Genomic DNA, 20659 nt, shown 5'->3' with positions numbered 1-20659 from the left:
CCATACAACCAACCACCACAGTCAGCCAGCGTAGCGGTGATGGCAACCTGCTGCTCCTCTCAAATTGGCTCATTTTACCCCCAGAGCCTCTGACATAATACTCACTTCAAGCCGTGTTTGGGCATTAAGTGCAGCTTTTTACAAGATCAATGGCTTCCTTTGTGTTTGAACTCTTTCCGGTGGGCAGGCAGCTTAAAGAGTGGGGCCTCAGGGGCCCCAGGTTGGGACCTGCTGTTGTCTCTGGTCATCAGAGTGAAAGACAGGGTGTTTGCCCTTCGCCAAAGCCAAGATTGATTAGCTGAGGGAACAATGCAGGACTGGGCGGTCCTTTACTGGATGCTGAATATGAACTGGGTAGATTTGTCTTGTTAGACTGGGAACTGCATGGGTCAATGGGATCTCATGCTCTCTCTCTGTCTGTGCATCTATGTCTCCCTTGTTCCTCCCTCCTCTTTGAGCCTAAATCCGTCTCTCCCCTCCCTTTCACTCCCTTTCCTGGCCTTCCTCTTGTAGTCACTAAACAGTTTCTCTTCTACAGAGCAGCAGAGAGGAGTCTAAACCTGCCATTGCTGCTGAGCGCCTTGGGAGATCTGTCCAGGCTTTTTCTACATCTATGAGGACTTCTCCAGGATCCATCGCCACTCACTGACCGACACACTGTAGAGGCTGCTATGTCTATCTGAACTCTCAGCTCCTCCTGCAGCCATGGCCCAACAGAGCGCTGAGCTGTCCCACTGCTAGGCGACGGGGCATCCGAGAGGGCAGGAGACATGTTGGGACAGAGGCCTGGAAACCACTGCACTGAATTCAGTTACTATAGCAACTACTGTAGTAACCATGGAAACGCTACGGAGGACTGGTCTGGTCTGCACTGTCATCGTCATCATGGTTGCCATCGAGGTCGCAGGAGGTCACAGAGATGAGTTTGCTCAATCACAAGGTGAGAGGAGACAATTATAATTTATATTAATTATAGGTTTGTGTGTGTGTGTGTGTGTGTGTGTGTGTGTGTGTGTGTGTGTGTGTGTGTGTGTATGTGTGTGTGTGTGGTAGTGGTGGTGCTGGTGGGAGGGGTGGGGGTTGCAACTGTCTTTCCACTGCATGGCACTTCAAGGTAAAACAGTTTACTTGTATCGCTAATGAAGTACCGCTAACTTGCTGACAAACACTCTCCAATAACTTCTTCACAATGAAAACATCTCACCGGGTCACCAGTGGGACGCTTTTAATGTAGAGCAGCCACAGCAGGACAGATTCGGTTTGTATTAAGAGTAAGTTCACACAGCTCTGGTACTGCTGAAAGGGATCAATAAACAGTAAAAAAAGAGTGGTAACTGAAAGTACAAACAGGAACTCAGGAGTTAAACAAAGCACCAAACCACAGTGATTCAGGTAGACGCGACAAAAATACAGAGACTCTACAAACAGAGATTTCTCTCCAGTCTCCAGCTCAGGAGACCAGCACAGTTGGACACAGCTTGCAGCTTGGCTCGGTGTGGCTTTCCCCTGTTGTGAGGCTGTAGTGGAAACACTGACCAACCCAGGCCAGTGGAAACCCCCCCCCTAACTACTGCCTCTAAACCAGAACATCAACTCTGGTAGGGAGTTGAGATCTATCAGACTGACAGACTTGGACCAAGAAACCTTGTGTTTTACTGTGTTTTACATGAGATAATAATCCTGTGTAAAACCTGTATTTTACTCATTGTGGATGGGACAGTATGGATTTGTGATATAGTAAACAAAGCGAGAGACACGTCTCTTTATGTTTTTGACTAATCAACCAAACGACATACAAATACAAATCAACATACTTCATCATAGTGATGCAAAATCATGTAAAAATATAGTTATAGCTGTATAGAAATCACTGTTGATTGATTGATTGTTTGATTTTCAACATTGCCCGCAATGGCCTTATGCACTAAGAGATATTGACGGGATGGGTACCATGGTATAAATGGTATTGCAAAATCTCATATTATAGATGAATTTATTTATATTATTGTCGTATGGCTGAACCCTAGACCCATTCATATCCTTTTTTTTTTACATTACTGTCAGTACCTCAACATTTTTCTACACCTAACTGAGAGACATGAACATGTTTTTCTACAAACCCTTTTTTTTTCATTTAACAAAAGAAACCAAAGTGTTAGATGGTTTCTTAACACAAGCAGCTGTTCACCATTTTATAAAATACACCAAAACAGGCAAAATACTGATTTCAGTCAGGAACTATTTGATTAAAGAACAGGTGAAACAAGGTTACTGTTTGGATTAGACTTTAAGTGTCAGACAGTTTTTGAAACTATTGAGGTGTGATTCGCAGCCCTACCTGTAACAACTTTACTGTTATACCTATTACTGCACAGAGCTGTCAACACTTATCTAACGCTGCCCCTGTTGTGTTTAGCCTTAAGACTAAGCAGAGCAGCTGGGTCATATTGTAGGATTTCTGTTTGGTTACCTTAAGCAAAATGCAACAACTTAGACTCAATCATGTTCAAGTATTCCTGCAGCTGCGAAAAGCTTCCATAACAATTCTATCGTTACAGTGTAATAATTTTACAGTTATTATAGAAACGTGTGTTCACCCATTCCCACTAAAAAACCGCAGTGTCAGACTGGTGTCCCACCTTAGTCTAAAGCCAGGGTGAATAACACAGGTTGAACTTTTCAAACCAATTCAAGTTTAATCTCTCATCACTCTGTGATGTGTGAAAAGAGTTTTAGAGACCTTTGAATTAGACACACTATTAACCTTATTCTTTGAGGTCTCTATAAATAGTGGGGAAACATCAGTGGTTTATTGTCTGTGATCCTGACTTTATAATGTGGGTTGCTTTCATTATTTTCAGTCTTTTTGAGCAACAGTACTTTAATGATTTTTATGGTCAAGGTTCCCAGGGTGAAATCTGTTCTTCATTTGAGTTAGAAAAAAACATTCTTAATGCAACCCATGTTAAGAAATTCACAATAAATACAGTTTTTAATTTGTATTTAATGTGAATATGTGATTATAATTTAATTTTGTTTTAAAGATAATCATGTGTTCCATAGTTACTGTAATTGTTTTTATTTGTAATTCACATGCACAGTGCTCAGATGAAAAAAAATTTGGCGAAATGAGCCACAGAAAACGGTTCAGGGTCTGACCCGGCTGTCTGACCAGCTGAGGCACGCTCCAGGCCTGCAAGTCTGGGCTGCTGAACTTGAACTCTGCCTCCACAAATCATGTTGCTGTGGCACAGCCACGTGCCTGCCCCCCCCCCCTCACCTCTCACCACACAGTCTCTCTGTCTCACTCAAATACACACTGAAGCTGAAGCAACTGAAATCTCCTGAAGGCAAAGACATAAATTCCCTGAGTGTCCGTGTCTCATCACCCAGAACAAGGCTGTGATTGTGCATTTCCTAAACTTAACCTCTGACCCCTCACTGCCATCTGTCTCCAATAGTCTGCCACGCTGCTTCCTTTAAATAACCCACCGCTCAAACACTGACGTGGCTCAATTCGTCAAAGACCTAAGGACACTTCGTACAGACATTTTGGCCTTTAAAGCTGAACTAATTGATATTTTTATTTTAAAAATGGATTGAATGACTATGTCTAATGTGAAATGGGTTGCTTGAAAAGATGAAACCACAGAAAATTATCACCCAACACTGCAGTTTTTTTAGGTCATTGTTTTGATTTTCTGGCCAGCAACTGCACACATCAATTTTAGTTCCAGCAGCAGCGTTGTTCCAGTGAAAAAGCTCTGAAAGCCCATTGTATGTTTCCTGCCAAGCACCAAACAACAGGCTGACACAGTCTAACTAGATGATGAACATAGTGAAGCAGCTAAAGAGCCAGATATTTTCTTCAGGAGTTGGTGGAGACCAAAACAGAGCTTAAAGAGGAATGAATATTGGATTGCATTCATCAGGCACACAGAGACATCACTATGAATGAATGCTAATGTTGTGCCATGTCTGCTGGTTGCGTAAATATGCAACCTTTTGCTAACAAGTTCACCACAACCTCTCAATAGGGTGATCATACGGAAATCTGGTGTTGTCAGCTTGTTCTGTTGCCCCCAAGAGGGCATAAAAACCTATTAATGCAGCTTTAATAGGACGTAATGACACTGAATTAGCGCTTCCTTGTTTCCACACAGCATTGAAATGGTAGATGTGTGCCACTATCAAAAATCTGATTTAGTATATTTATCGTCTATAACAACCACAACAGTTCTATGTTGCCATGTGCTACTCTAACTGAAGGTGCAGCGTTAAAGGCAGTAACAAAGAGGCCTCAAATGTAAAATGCAGATTTCTGCAAATTTATAGTTTTATTCTGTTTTAAAGATTAATGCAATATTCACAGAACAAGAAACATCTTGGCAATACATTTTTTTATTTTCCCTCTACTCTGACCTCTGGACTTGACTCTTGTCCAGCCCTTGGCTTATATTTTAACACCGATGATAACCCCTTTGAGTCATTTTTGATTAAAACTCCTACAACAGCAAATGAAATAATGGTAAAATTGCTAGAAACATAAAATCTCTCTCTGGTTCATTTTGTTAGAGTCTGTGTGTTTATTTAAAAAAGCGTCCTGCTTGTCTTGTTTTGACAGAACCCACCAATTCAGAGAGCAATCATGGTCATTTTGTACACAGAATCTATTATATACAGTACTATAAACTATACTGTTTATACAGTAGTTTGTACAGTCATTATACAGCCACTTATCTCAGTTGTGATAAAAAAGAGAGGCACACAGAGTGAAAGAGTGATTTAGTCTGGGGGTTGGATGGGTGAATGGACTAAAAGGAGACTTTGACCCTGAATATGTTTGAAACTGTATTGAGACCCAGCTTTTGGTGGACTACTGTAGCTCCTGTGTCCTACATGGCCAAAAGTATACAGACACTGGAATTTTACCTCCGTATCTGATTGTTGAATGTTTCATTGGAAACCATGGGCAAAGCTTTCAACAATATTTTGGACCATGGCTGCTGAGCTTTCACCCTTCGGCCACAAGAGCACAAGTGAGGTCCAATACTGATGTTGGGTGATAAGACCTGGCTCACAGTCCCTGTTCCAGGGGGGAAGATTACTTGTTTATGGACCTGGCTTTGTGCATGTTTTTAAACAAGAAAGGGACCAATCCAAACTGTTGCAACAAAGTTGGAAGCACACTATTGTCTAAAATATCATTGTAAGCTGTAGCACTAAGATTTCCATTATTTTGCGTGGCACAGTCCTCATAGCTGCTCATGTATTCAGGTAGTACCAGTAGCAACTTAAGTTAAGTCGGAGTCCAGCTTTCCTTTTTTGTCACACAAAGTTTGTAGGACCAAAAACTTGTATCGTGTGTCACAGTCTCTGAAGGTGCAAGAATATAAGGGATTCATTTAAAGCGGTTATAATAGATATTTTCATCACAGCAAAATCAGATGACTGTGAAAACAATGTGACAATGTGAAAGGGGGCACGTGTTATAGTGAGTTTCAGCTCATTGTTTACATATCATAGCATTGTTTTCGGCTGCTGTTTTTAGTGGAAAGTCTCGAAGAATCCACTGTAAACAAACAGCAGACAATAACAGTTAGCAACTAGCTGGTGAACATAGTGGAGCATTTAGCATCTAAAGAGCCAGATATTTCCCTCAGGAGTTGGTAAAGACCAAAAACAGAGCTAAAAGAGAGTGAATATTGGACTTAAATTCTTCCGTTGGCCAGAAACATGACTCCTACTCTTATTGTAAATCAACAACAGTTTGACGACAGGTTCTCCATATCAATCTAAAAGGTGATGATTTGACAGTGTTGTGTTGACAACTTGTTTCCACTGTCCTCAAGCTGCCAAAAAATCAGTTACCGCAGGTTTAAAACGTGAAACGTTAAAGTGTGAAACCAAAAACATGAAAAACAGCCGCAGAAAATCAGCTCTCAAAAGTATTTTGACAGCAGTGTCCACATACTTTTGAATGAAAGACATGAAAGACAGACAAAGTGAGAAAGACAAAATGAGATTGAATTAAGCTGCTGGTTTTGATATGCAATGTCATTTTAAATCCTCCTTTCCTCTGAGGTAATACAAGAAGTGTTCTAGCTTTTAATGGGATTATTTCTTACTCTCGTTGTTTACACTGAATATTTGTAGATTCTTCCTCGTGTTGTAGTTGTTTCAAAAGAGGCAGAGCAGCAGCGTTTGGTCTGAGGTGCCATGGCGGTGTGCCTGGGATGGAGGGAGGGACACTTTTCCATCCAGAATATTTCCTTCCACTATTTGCATTTGGTGATAACAGGACCAGGGTGATGCCCTGTTCATGGGTGGATATGTATATTTATCAGCACAGAGGCTTCTGTATCTCACTCTTTTAGCCAGGGAGTGTCTCGTGTTAAATTTAGCAAGCGTGTTTCCATTCTCAATCTCTGTTTGGCTGTATGCTTTGATGTCTACTCAACATTTTCAAATGCTGAATGAACACACTGTATTTTACACTGTTGGTTACTGCAAGGTTGCCATTGGGTCAAGTTGCGATGTGTTGGAGGTAAAATATCAGATATGTACTGGGTAATACTCTCAGGATTGACAAAAAGACAGGGCAGGAATAATTGTGTGCAGAATGTGATGCAAACATTAACACATGTTGTCTTGTTGGTTTTCCATAAAGCTGGATTCCAACCAAGTGTATAAAGTGACAGGGTCACAGGGAATAATTTATTTACATGTACAGTAACAGGAATTATCCCAGACATAAATGGGAGAAACAGGCATCTTGATAGAAAGCAGTGGTGCAAACTCTTTAAACGCATTCCTCATTCGCCTTATTAAAAGTCATTAAACTAAACTGCTGCAGAAGGATTGATATATGTTTATGCTAAAGAAATTAGATGAAATTATATGTAAAAATAACAAGCAAGGGTATTATAACTGTACTTAACCATGCATGTAACCACCTTGTCTTCCAGTAAACTGTACACATGCAAATGTGATTAACACACCAGTTTTTATATGATGGTTTCATTCTGTCAACAACAGACACTGCTGCTTTGAACGCTGATGTTCTGACATCTGGTGTGTATCTGTTACAATGGGAGGCAACATAAACTATCAGAGAAACAGTAGCATGATAATGATTTTATCAACTTCTACTAGTAAAGTCACTGTTTTGCTGTATTTTTAGATGTTTAAAAATCGATGTGAAGGACTATATGTGTCTTTTTTCCCATGTGGAGCAGACAGATTTGCTGTGGGAGCGAGAGGAACTACTTGGAAATCCTGCAGAGGAGGTTTAAGTGGTTTTTGAAAAAGCACTTCCGCTCAAACCTTTAGTTCAAACTGCAGACTAATTTTTTTTTTTTTTTTTGCTGGTTTTCATTAGTCCAGCAGTTTATTCTGTGTGAGGTCTGATTAATTTCTTCCATATCTACTTTATTACCCTCCCTTCATTTTCTCTCCAGGAGCTTTTCCTGTGCTTCAAAGGTAATGGTAATACCACCTGCCTGATTACTTGCTGCGGTTTGTGAGAGCAGGACGGATGTGTTGTGGGAAAAAGCTCAGAGCTCTTAGGAAGGTGATGCTTTGGAGGAAGTTTAAGGAATAGAGTCGATGAGATTTTGGTGCAAAATGTAGTCAATATTTCAGTTAAACATTCTGTTGCTATTAGCAACTACTACTAGCACTTACACTGCAACACCAAGTCTCGCGGTCATCATTTTGTCAACTCTTGATGTTGTCGTCTTTTATCAACTCTGTAACTGACCTCGTTGGACCATAACCTGTAGGTGCTACCTACATTAAAGTCATTAAGGGTTTCTGTAATTTTAGATGTTAGATATGTGTTTCTACGAACAGTTTAGGGTAAACCTACTAGCTAGATGTCTGAGGCTAACATGTTGCTAATGTAACATTCTAGCTAGCACTGCTCTAGGGGTAAATTCACATTACAGTGGAAAAACTAGGGTTTGCGCTGCACGTTCTGCATATGTTGGCGCAGTATTTACCACTGCACTAAACAGCGTAACCCAAGCTACAATGCTAATATCGTGAGCAGTAGATTGCTGCGTTTCATACTTAAAAAGTGCTGTTGTAACAAACTTGGTAGCCGCATCTGTATTCAGATTTTGAGGATGCGGATATTTAGTCAAATTTAAGTCTTGGTCTTGTCATTCATCTTTCAGTCCTAGCAGTGGTCAACAGCGATTGGATGCGGCCGCAAAGTTCAATTAATTTGAAGCTTGGCATCTTAGGTTAATACCTCGAAAATGAGTCGATATGTGAGAGTAAATTCACTTTTGTTGTGAACAAAACCAAACAAAACAGGTAAATTAAAAGAAAGGTTTAGTAAGTTGTTGATCAGAACAGGGTTAGGAGAGTGAAAAAACAACAGACAGACAAAAACTAGGGTGCAGGTGGGTGTGCAGGCCTGGTAATGAGTAAGCTTGGGAAAACACTGCTGAACAGGAATAAAATGGCAGGCTCTGAAACGACAGGAGTGTTAGTGGCTGACAGACAAAAGAAGTGAAAAGTTGCTTTCCACATTCTGTATAACTGTAACAGTAAGTAACAGTACCTTTAGTCCAAATCTTGTTAAATGTATTGCATGTTTTTCCAGTTTGTAACCACTATCATTGAATTGGCTGTGTTTGTCCAATACTGTTCTCACAGTTTGGAAAAACTGTGTTGCTTCCAGTAAAAACTACACAGGCCATCCTGCCTTCTTGAACCTTTACTGGAAGTTTAGCTCGCTTCATAGCTGTGTACCTATATAGTGAGGGAAGAAACTCAGAGACTCATTTACCATTTTTGAAAGGGGAACAAGGCATCATCCATTTTTGTTCTCATGATTGAAACCACTTGAACACTGGGCATATTTTGTACTAAAGTTCCCATGTCCAAAATACAGTACAGCCTCACGAGTTCTATGTGAAGACAGCATTTGTAATTGTGCTTGCTGTTTATTCATGCCAGACCTATCCGCTGCCTACAGAGTGGTTTTTCCCGGTACAGAGCTCTCCAAGTCTGCACCAAGGAACTCTGATCTCTGGGTATTTACTCTGTGTGGGAATGGGCTGTTTCTCCACCAAGTGAGGCCAAAGGTTTGATAAAAAAAAAAAAAACTGGGCTCATTTGCCGGTGACCTTTCCCCGTTAGTTAGCTGTTTGGAACTATGTGTGTTTGGACAATAAATCTCCACCAGGCCCCGGCACAGACTGGGACAGACAGGAAGTATACAGTTTCAGGGTAACTATGGCAACATCCCTTTGGCCTCATGAAGGAGAGGGTACTTGGAGTGGAGGGGCCTTGTCAGCAATGGGCCAAAAAGTCAGCAAGTCTCTCTTTGCCAACTGGGTTACTCTCTCAATAAAAAGCCCTGTAGCTTTGTTCAAAATAAGTAACTCACAAATCCTCGTCTGTTTTTAATTAGAGTCAATTAGATTAAGCTGAATTTGGCTTTTTAAGTTAAACTGTGATTGTGGTTTTATGCTTTCCTTATTTCTCTTTCTCTCTAGCTGCCTTCCTGTCCAGTCTAGGCCAGTATGAGATTGCCATCCCAGTACGTGTAGGACCTAATGGCGAGACGCTGGATGCCGAAATGCCTGAACACCACAGAAGAAGACGACGCAGCACTGAAGACAGGCTGCCTGACTCTGTATTATGCTTTTTAAAATTGTTGACCGTACTTTTCATTCTTCTTTTCTTTCTGTTTGTCTCATATTTATACACAATTTTAGATTACTCTCTAAACTACTTAACATTCCGAATCAAGAGCATTCATAAACTAAACTCTCATTTTTGCCTTCAAGCTCTTCTACCAGCTGTCCACGTCACGTAACAACTTCCTGCTGAACCTGACACTGCAGGGAGGCCTGCTGTCCCGACAGTTCAGGGTGGAGTACTGGAAGAGGGGTCGATTAGCATGGAGTCACCCTTACTCTCCCCACTGCCACTACATAGGACACCTTCAAGACCAGCCGCACTCCAGCAAAGTGGCCCTGAGCAACTGTAACGGCCTGGTAAGACTGAACCCTCCCAGTCTAATCCACAGCTAATACAGTGAGGGAGGTCAGCAGCAGCAGCAGCACTGGCTCAGCAAATAAGGGATCAGATACGCTTGATTCCAACATCAAAGCATGAAGTTTTAACAAACCTTGAGTCTAAAAGCCGTAATCTTTGGCCAAACCAACTAGTGTGATCCGCTAAGTGAAATGATCTAGAATGAAACTTCAGGTACATCTGAACCTAATCTCAAAGGAAGGATTCACCCTTCGTCTCTTTTCTTGGATTTTTTAAAAGGTCAAGTTGTATCAGCTTTTAATGGGCATTATACTGTATATTTTGAGGACGAGAAAGGGATGTTCATTTTATCTACCAAGAGTAGCCTCAATAGACCAGAATACAATTCAGCTACAGAAATGCAAAACAAGAAACAGAAACAACAAATGCTTGTTCAGATGGTTGAACAACATGTGAAACACCCTTCTTCCATACCTTTCTGTAACTTTTCCAAAACTCACAATCCAACATTATTGCCCACTCCATGCAGTGATTGGTCAGGTTTGTGGAGGCAAGATTGGTAGAGGTGTTTTTCTGTCATCGTTCAAACTACTTCTTTTCTCACATAACCCAGCCCTGAGGTTGCTGTCATAGAGAGGGTTAAGAAGAGAGAGGAGAAGAGAAGAGAGTAGTTCTAACGTTGTGTGAAGTTGGCATACTTGTTGGGGTGCCTGTTTTGGAAAGTTGTGGGATGCAACCGTTTCAATTCTGATGTCGGAAAGGTGTTGGGGGAAGGAGATTCAGACACTGTTAAAAGGTCCAACAAGCACTTCCTTTGAAGCACACTGAGGCCTTTAACATTTGCCTTTAACAAACAATGTATCAGGTTCTGGCATGTTTTCTTGAGGGTGTTCAAAGGCAGTCTGGGAAATGTAGGAGATATTAACTTGAGCTGTAGTTGGCAATCAGGTTACAGGAGGCAGGCTTTGAGCAAAGATATGAACTGAGGGTCTGGCTTTAAACTTCTGGAAATTTCAGCAGCATTTCAAAGTGGACTTGTTTAGCTTTTAGTGCAGCATCAACTCCCTCTCATTTACTTCCCATCCTTGTGGGGTCATCTCAGCACACCAGAGTAAAGGACTGGCATCTGTTTGTTGACACTTTAAAGTTAGTTCCCTGTCTGACCCACTTGACTGGATATTCTGAACTGCAATGCATCATTTTGTTGATGCATAATTTTCCTGCACAGCACGGTGTAACTGTGTATCCTCTCACTCCAAACAGTCGGCCCCACAATAACAGTTGTATACACAGCTGAGGATTAGATGTGTTCACAAAGCGTTAATAAGCAGCACACGTAATTACTGTTGGTCAAACCAGCATGAGCACATTCACCAGTGAGCAGGCTGTGTGTCCAGAGGAGCATCACTAACTTTATTAAGGGATTAAAGGCACTTTGAAAGCTGCCGCAGTGAGTCGAAGGGAGACACTCGCTCTGACTGAGGCCAACACATTTGAGCAGAATCAAAGGAAGTGTTAGTGTGTCTCTGTCTCACTCTCTCATTTTTCTCGCTCTCATTCACTCTTTCATGCTCTCACGTGTGTTTGTCTGTATGTGTGTGTGTCTGTGTGTGTGTGTTCTGTGGGGTCCTGATCCTTTTCTCAGATGGGTCCACTATGGGGTCCTGATCCTTTTCTCAGATGGGTCCACAGTTCATCATCAGAGGACTCTATAAGAGGGACAGTCTTTGTAGTGAGACAGTGGGAACACAGAGCAATATGATGATCATGTTAGCCTTGTATCTTTAATATGAAAGGATCTCTAGATAAAGAATGAGTGTCATCTTTTCAACAGCTGGATAGTCTGAGATGAACATAGATCTTAAAGAGTTGACTTTATTATTGTTCACTAAGGACTTTGTAGATGCCAACATTGTTATAACTGTCAGCAAATTATAGCTAGAGCTTAAGTTTATTTTCATTATCAATTACCTGCTGATTAGATTATTATCACAGTTATTAGTTGTCATTAGTTACTACATGTTCTCTTATTTTTCTTTAATAACCATACAGCATAACACGGTCAAGATCTGCTGCATTGAAAGCTCAGAAATTATTTTGAGGTCTCCTCCTTTGCAGCTTTTAGTTTTCTGAGCCATTGGCACGAGGATCCCTCAGAGGACCTCTGATTCATCTCTGGTTTACCTTAACTTGACCTGCTGATTTGTTTCTCATTCTTCTTTGTCAATATTAAGAATAAAGGTGATTGGAAAAAGGTTTTATTCCTTTCATTGGTGGATTCATTTGTATTAATTGCTGTATTAACTTTGTGAACTTGTTTTATAATTGCCATGAGGCAGTAAATGTCACTGGGATAATAAGTTAGGATTTAAACTGTCTTTGTACTGTAAAGTTTGTGATATTTGTATCATGATGGCAATTGTCCCTGTTATTCTATTCTATTCTATTCTATTCTACGAATCTGTCTTTCTGCAGCAGGGGGTGATTGTTGCAGGGGGAGAGGAGTACCTGATTGAACCCCTTGTCTCACCAGATAACCAGACCAGGACAGAAAGGGGGGAGAGAGCAGAGGGGCGCCCCCATGTGGTTTACAAGCGGTCATCACTTCGCCATCAGTACAAGGGCTTATCCTGTGGAGTCATTGGTGAGAGGGGAGATATACAGCACTGGTCTTTTTAGGAGCAGCAGTAATGTCCAGACTGGAGTAGTAAATACTCCACAGGCCCATTTGCATAAGAGCCAGCAGCAGAAGATTGTTGTGTGGTTGTGTCTGAGTTCCCAGTTGTGATTGGGTGTGACCAAGTCTGCGTTACAGGGCGTTGCTGAAAAAGCAAAAGTATGTTCAGAAAACTATGTTTTGACAAATAAAAGTTAAAAGGAAAACATCCAACCTTGTGATGTTGGCCTGTGTTCTAGTTGTTCAGTAAAGTGTTTCAGATGATCATTAATCTGATGCAGTGAATGATTCGGCTGGAATGCTGCTGAGCTATTGTCAGGTCCTTATTTCTACATGTGTTTAAAGCCTGAGTGTTTGTGATCTCTCTCAGACGAAAAGCCGATGAAGGGCGCGTCATGGTGGCAGCGGACACTGAAGACGCCTCCCCATCATGTCGGCCGTGGCCAGCTACCTCTGAAGCGCTCAGTTAGCCGGGAGCGCTACGTAGAGACGCTGGTAGTGGCCGACAAGATGATGGTGGGTTACCATGGTCGCAGGGACATCGAGCAGTACATCCTGGCTGTCATGAATATTGTAAGTTTCACAACACAAAAGATGTATATGCACAGTGCATTGAAAAGTCACTTTCCCAGCATCATTGGAGTCATCTTGATGACTTCTCGTCATTCTTGATGAATGACAGGGTGAAATCTCTCACGCATGGCAGAATTATTAAAAGTTTTATGCCAAGTTTCACGCTAAAAGATAATGGGATTGAGAGGATGTGCTTAGGATGATGATTTGTTTTTGTAGCTTTTCTAAGCTTTCAGCAGCAGTCCATCAGCCAGTCATAGTTTGGTGACTTGGCATTGTATAAGACAAAGGAACAGCTTGGAGGCAACTAAGAAACATTTTAGATGAGAGATTAGACTCAGTTGGAAAGAACAGAAATGTCTGCAGTGACAGAAATATGTTTCGCTGTGTTTCTGCTGCCAAGGATCAATCACATATAAACTTTTTATGGCATTTAAGTGTCAAAAACTGATTAAAATAAGTCAGATTTAGGCTTATTTGCATGAATACTGCTTAGAGACAGAAAAAAAAAGAAATGTGTAGATTGTTGTTGATTTCTCCTTGTGTATGCCACATGTTTTAGTTAGACAAGCTTAGGTTGTATGTCATCATCTGCACTATTTCTGTCACTGGGGATCACTTCACACACAGGTAATCACTCACAAACCTACACACACACATGTTAGGAATGTATCTAATGAAGGGTTGGTCAGCTGCTATTGTCACAAACCAGGTTGCATCTGGAGTGTTACAAACTCATAGAAACCAACAGCGTCTCTTTAGTGGTGTGGAGCAAAGTGGGCCAAATTACACCAGTAATGACAAGTGTCACAGTGCAGCTTTAGTGCTAGCAGTGGTTTTAGCTCTGGTCTTTTTACTGTTTACTGTTGGTTCTCTTAATAATCTCTGGCACTTGTGATGTTGTGGTGCACTGACTTTACAGCTCCTGTGAGACTTTCATACTAGTTTATGTTCTAGAGTGTTTGGTTATAACTTAAAATCAGTCTCACTCGTGCAGCAGAAGACACAGATGTCCCGTTAATCCACATCGATTTGCTTTCTTAACAGGAAAATCATAGCTGAACCAGGTTGTTATTATTTCTCGAATAGTGGTAGTTTTTCATCCATTTTCAAGACTGGGCTTTGTGACTTGACTCTGCTCTAGTGTAATGTGCTCTTCTGGTGTATCAGCTGTTTTTAAGACTGGTCTATTCTTGTTTCCCTGGAGGTCAGGTTGCCAAACTGTTCCAGGATTCTAGCCTGGGGAATGCAGTCAACATTGTGGTGACACGGCTCATCCTGCTCATGGAAGACCAGGTAAATGCTCCTCTCCTCTCCTGTCCTCTCTGTATGTCTCTCTGTGTCCTTGTCCTCATTACTTTTCTGTCCTGACTTTACAAAACCCTTCCCCAGGCAGCATCTATGCACTCCTTGTTTGTGTGAAATTATTGGCTTAAGTATCTTTTCCTGCACCACTCCCGGTGGACTGAGTGTGTAAATGCGTCCTGTGAATGGTGGCTGTAATGAAAGGGACAAGAGGATGTAGGGAGGTGTGGAAGTGGGTGATGGGTGAGGAAAGAAAAAGTCAGGGAATGAGGGGAGTTTTGTACCTGTCAGACAGGACTGCTTTGTGACAGTCAGGCTTGCTACTGTGGTGAACAGTGACCTCTCAGACCATTGACGTAATTCCAGTAATCTCAAAGTTAGATTTAGATGCTGATGGAAAACACATCAGTGTCTAAATATGCTCTACCAGAGGGGATGCACAAAACCAAACATTTCAGGCACTATATTCACTAGACTCTTCAAGATCTGGTCCATCATTTTACCAATAATTTCAAGCCACACTCAATCAGTCCGTCCTCCACTTTTGTCCAGAATGAAATTTGACATAAAGATTTGAACATTCATGGCGCTCAACGTATGAATCCCCCTGACTTTCTTAATCCTCAGACTTTTCTTCTTGTGCCACCATGAGGTTGACATTTTTGTTTTATCGTGAAATGTCACAACAACTGGTGGATGGATTTCATACAGACATTCATAGTGTTAAGAAAATTAATCCTAATGAGTTTGTTGATCACCTGATTTAACCTCTAGTGCCACCAGCAGGTCAAAGTTTTAACTTATCCAGAGAAATATGTCAATATCTACTGCATGAATTGGCACAAAATTTAGTGTTTGGTGGCTCCTACAGACTTTGGTGTTGGTGATCCCCTGACTTCTTTTTTGAAGTCATGGGTTGAGGTTGATTTCTCTGGTTTTGAGTGAAATGCCTCAAGAACTATTCGCTGGATGATTATAAGATTTGGTAAAAACATTCATGTTCCCCTCAGGATAAATATTAACAACTGTGATCTTTCATCTATGACCCATTTGGTTACATTTTTTATTTATCCAATACTTAAGTTTGTGACTTAATGATACCTGCAAAGCTAATGACATGTCCATTAGCCTCAGCTGTACTTTGTGTTTGGTGCTAATTAGCAAGTGTTAGATAGAAGATGAACTTGAAATACATAACTTCTACACATCAGCATGTTAGCTTTGTCATTGTGAGTATGTTAGCATTCTAATGTTAGCATTTATCTCAATGCACCGCTGTGTCTAAGTACAGCCTTACAGAGCAGCTAGCATGGCTGTGGACTCTTAGGCCTTTTGTTCCTATGTTTGTATGATATGAGTGAGTGAAAGGAGGTTAGAAAGGTCACAGAGTGAGAATCCACACCTGACCAGCTCATAGTTCAGCTCATAAAAAGTGCATGACCTTACCAGCATAGCTGAGCCTTCAGACTACCTAGTAAATGACCTTATTAGCCTGCCATTAACAGCATGTGGCGAGACAGTGTGGTCAGCTCCATCGTAATGTTGACCTTCTAGCGATCTGACAGATGAATCAAATTGAATAAAAGGGGCATTAAAGTGTGGCTTTGAGGTTTCCTCTATAGATGTCTTATTAGGGAACATTTATGATTCATACTGTTCATACTGCCCCAAAATTAGCTCCATAATTTACCGCTCGGATGTGTTCGTCATCTGAGAGATTAAAGAAGTAAATGTTAGGATCATTAGCGGTGTGCAGTATTAGTGTTGTTATTCTTACTGCATGGACCATTGAGGTTGAGGTCGGGGACAGGACTGAGAGTAGTCTGAGTCGAGTGGTTCTGTTGCTGGTTTCCAGGTCTGAAAACGGCAAGCTGCCCCTGGAAAGGAAAACCAGGCCAGCAGTGGGCCCAGAAATGAGGGACTGTGGGATGAGGCAATTACTAGTTATGTCACCACATGCATTCCTGGGTTACGAGTTCTCGCCAGCTGTGGCCAGAAGTGCACTCCTCCTTCTCCTCTCTGCACTCTCATAATACTAGAAAGCACCTTCACTCTAATCCTACATCCACATTAGCTTCTTTGATACAGTGGAGGGAAGTTTTTTAATCTTTTCAAGGCTGGAATCCCAATTTTCCGAGTGTGGTCTCACCATTTATGGCATACAATCTAATGAAATCACTGTCCACTTAAATCCATATACTGTATCTCCAAATTTGGTGATTTTTATTTTTTGAGATAAACTAGAGAATTAAGTATTATTTTATGTAATGAGAAAAATGTATGAGCAATAAGAAAATTCTCTTACTTCTTATTAACCATTTAAAAACCCATTGGATTATCTGGAAAATGTAGTATCACAAAACTGAAAACACAGCTTTTTTTGCTTTGGAGATGCATCGTTTTCACAGGACAGAAAAGACTAACATACTGGGGCAGAAAACAAGACTGAAACGCTGCAATACAGGAAGAGTGGGGCTGGGTTATCATAGCATTGTTAGCCTATCGTCTGATTGTTGAAATCTCCTCTTTGTTGACATTGGAGTAACCGAACATTATTAAAGTATCTTTGCAAAAGCATGAAATTGCTGTCATTGTAATCCCCATTCTATTGAGTGTTAAAATATAAATATGTAACTTTATTTGCCTAATTTGCTCTTCCTTTCTTGGCTCTCTTCCAGCCAACACTAGAGATCAACCATCATGCAGGGAAGTCTTTAGACAGCTTCTGTAAGTGGCAGAAAACCATCCAACACCGGAGCAGCTATGGGAACGCCATACCAGACAATGGGATTGCTCACCACGACACTGCTGTGCTTATCACCAGGTCAGGCCACCAAACTGAAACACCTATCTCACATGAACAAAAAGTATTTTTTAAATATTTTTCTTTTTTGTACGAAAAAATATAATAAAAATATATTATAATAATATAAAAATATGATATTTTTCTAGCATGACTTGTGAGTGTGAGAGTGTTTTTAACTCCGTCCACAACAGGGATTCTGATTTTGAAATACGTGTATTTTGTCTACAGGCAAGCATACAATCCAACAGAGAATTAAGTTTCCAGTGATACAATAATTGAACTCAAATAACTTTCTCAGACCTTTATGTCCATTTTCTCTGTAACATTACCAAATTACATAATTCCTTCCTCGAAACTTTCCAGGAAATTATTAGGAAATTGCAGACTTGCTACCATTTATATCACATTGGCAAACATTCCAAAGTGTGGCTGCACCACATAGCTCGGTTTATTTATACAACTCAACCTCCTGCTGCAACTTCTCCAGGTCATTTTTGCAAATAAGAATATGTTTAGTCTGTTTTCCTGTTCATTCAAGGGTTATAACAGTGTTATCTCCGTGCTGATTTCTTACATTCTCAGCCCCTCTCCTCATAGGTTTTCATTAAGTTAAGTCCAAGAGAGTTGGCCTGTGTCTTGTTCTGTCTGGGGTGACGATAGCTGAGGTTGCTCTGCCCAGCTCGGCATCTGGAGAAAAAAGAGAGATCTGAGGAGGGAGCGAGAAACCATGACAGATTTATTTTAAAAAAAAAAAACGGTTTAAAGAAAATCGAGTGACACCCTGAGAGCAGGAGAAAGGGAGCAGAAATCAAGGCAAAGCTGTTTTGAATGTGACAGCGCTGCTTTCTCTCAGTTGTCTCTTCATTTCTCTAACTCCACTCTGTTACTGATATTGTTGCAGGAAAACAGACAAAACCTTGGTAGACGCATATTAAACACTGATGCTATTGACTGAGGAATGTGCATCAGCACACAGCCCAACCACGGTTTGGTCAGTCATCTGATGGGGCTTGTCAGAGCTGCCATAAATGCTTTCCTATCCAAACAGAATGTGCTATAAGATCCTGTTGCAGGAGGTTAACTGAAATGTCATTACTGTTCTTTTAGCTATGGTTGTGGTGGTGGCTTTGTGAGAACATTTTGGTTTTACGATGGCACTTATCAAGCAGAGGATGGAAGCTGTCCAGACAGATGACATACAGTGACCCCTGCAAGACTTCCTGCTATTGTTCTTTTAAAACTATATCTATCTGCTATCACTGCTGTCCACTGTCTGTCCTCAAATGTCTCTGTGTATATTTTGAATGTACTGCATGTACATCTCCAGTATGTTTGTATGTGTCTGAAAGCATATGTAAGTGTGATTATAACATTCACACAATCTTTTAAATGATGCTGCTTTAATCGCCTGGTTTATTTTCCTTCCCATCTGCAGGTACGACATCTGCATCCAAAAAAACAAGCCCTGTGAAACCCTAGGTAACACGCGCACACACACACACTCACACACACTCACACAATCTCTCCTCTCTGTTTCAGGACTTCTGTTTGTCTTGTGTTGTCAACATTTTTATTATCACAGCGTCAGTAAAGAGTTAAATTTGCTTGCATACCTAAGGAAACCCCCACTGACATAACACATTCCCTCGCCCCTAACCGTAAACTTGACAATCACAACTAAATGTCCAGCCCAGATCAAAACACTGGATCAAAACACACTCACACATTTTATTTTGCTTCAGTCTGATTATTTTCAGTCTCCCCATTTCCAGAAGTAAAGATTCAAAGATGTGGTCTGTAGTATAGTCGGGTTTTATGTTCATTGTGTGTGTGTGTGTGTGTGTGTGTGTGTGTGTGTGTGTGTGTGTGTGTGTGTGTGTGTGTGTGTGTGTGTGTGTGTGTGTGTGTGTGTGTGTGTAACAGGTCTGGCTCCTGTAGGAGGGATGTGTGAGCCAGAGAGAAGCTGCAGCATCAATGAGGACATTGGTCTGGGAACAGCCTTTACTATTGCCCATGAGATAGGACACACGTGAGTAACATACACACAAACATGCACATGCAATAATATTGCCATTTTGTCCTTTTCATTTCCATCTCCAGGCTTTGCAAATGTCATACAAAAAAGGGAGAAAAAATATAAAGAAAAAGTTTTCTCCCCCTTTTTTTGTTGATAGTATACTTGTCAATATGCCTGTTTTACCAGGCTGACTGCATGGTCAGTAGACCTGCATCATGCATGTCTTAGCTGTCTGAAAGGGTTATTAATCTTGTTTAACAGAATACAGTGGGGGTCACATGTTAGAAATCTTTAAGGACATGTTTAAACATCACAATGTTTCATGTAGAGATCATGCTTGTCATGCTGTGACACACTACGACTTGAGGGGAAGTTCATAACCCTGTGTGGAAAAACACAGAATCCCTACTAGATCTATGGTTGCTGTTTTTTAGTTGAGCCTGAAACACAAAATATCTCTGAAAGGATCCCTGAGGTGTCTCATGTATCTCCCTCTGCAGAGAGATTGTCTTCAGATTACATCTCCACATCGTCTAAGACAGTTTTTGTATTCTTCAGCACCACGTTGAGAATGTGTTAATAGTTGTGTATTTTCTTTCAGTAACACTATTTATTTTCCAGTGGAATTTGTAACATGTGGAGTTGGTACAGCACTTGGATATGCCTGATTTTTTTTTTTTTTTAATATCTGGATCCTCTGGGTGACTTGGAGACTGTGATTTACAAGACCAGCTGTTCTGGATCACTTAGTAACTAGTAATTGTATCTGCCTATAAGCCTTATTTCTGTCATGAATGCAGTAAATCAGCAGAGATTACTGATTTAATTTCTGTTTTTTCTGAGAAACCATTGAGTTGGTTTGTTTTGGGGAAGTATTCTTCTTGCTCAGAGTAATTGAGTATTACTCAGTTTCACTGTGTATGCACACAACACTGAGAAGTATTACAACAGATGGTAGATCCATTGAGGTCCTGCCTCCCTAATGATTAACACAGGTAGCTTTCGAGTACTCAGACCCCAAGGCTGTCTAGCCAACATGACTGGACATAGTGTGCTGATTTGTGTGTGTGTAATGAGTAGGCTTCCCCAGCCTCAACACAATCAACAGTTGTTTTTTAATTGCCATATAAATTGTTTTGACATCACAGCGCAGCATTAGATTAAATCCAGGCCTGTCTGTGGTGGAGGGTACCCACATGAAAAGACAAGACAGACCAAGACAGAAATGACTCAGCTGAAGGATAAACGCTTTCAGAACATTTAT

General features: G+C 40.9%; 1 protein-coding gene across 2 annotated transcripts in view; it reads left to right on the top strand.

The window, feature by feature from the left end:
- adamts10 (ADAM metallopeptidase with thrombospondin type 1 motif, 10) overlaps positions 1-20659 on the top strand; it is a 51794-nt gene that overhangs the window by 4978 nt on the left and 26157 nt on the right. For both annotated transcript variants that reach the window (XM_023394602.2, XM_023394601.2), the window contains exons 2-10: positions 539-940; positions 9513-9652; positions 9807-10016; positions 12493-12661; positions 13065-13267; positions 14480-14563; positions 17251-17396; positions 18814-18857; positions 19302-19407. In XM_023394602.2, coding sequence (XP_023250370.1) covers positions 838-940; positions 9513-9652; positions 9807-10016; positions 12493-12661; positions 13065-13267; positions 14480-14563; positions 17251-17396; positions 18814-18857; positions 19302-19407 — 1205 coding nt within the window. In that variant the 5' untranslated portion in view covers positions 539-837. The remainder of the gene's footprint in view (positions 1-538; positions 941-9512; positions 9653-9806; positions 10017-12492; positions 12662-13064; positions 13268-14479; positions 14564-17250; positions 17397-18813; positions 18858-19301; positions 19408-20659) is intronic.

Source organism: Seriola lalandi, unplaced genomic scaffold, assembly GCF_002814215.2.
Source record: "Seriola lalandi dorsalis isolate HSWRI2012SDOR001 ecotype SW California unplaced genomic scaffold, Sedor1 jcf7180002054949, whole genome shotgun sequence".
NCBI classification, from domain to species: domain Eukaryota; kingdom Metazoa; phylum Chordata; class Actinopteri; order Carangiformes; family Carangidae; genus Seriola; species Seriola lalandi.
Note: the sequence above shows the minus strand (reverse complement) of the source record. Positions and strands in the feature narration are given on the sequence as shown.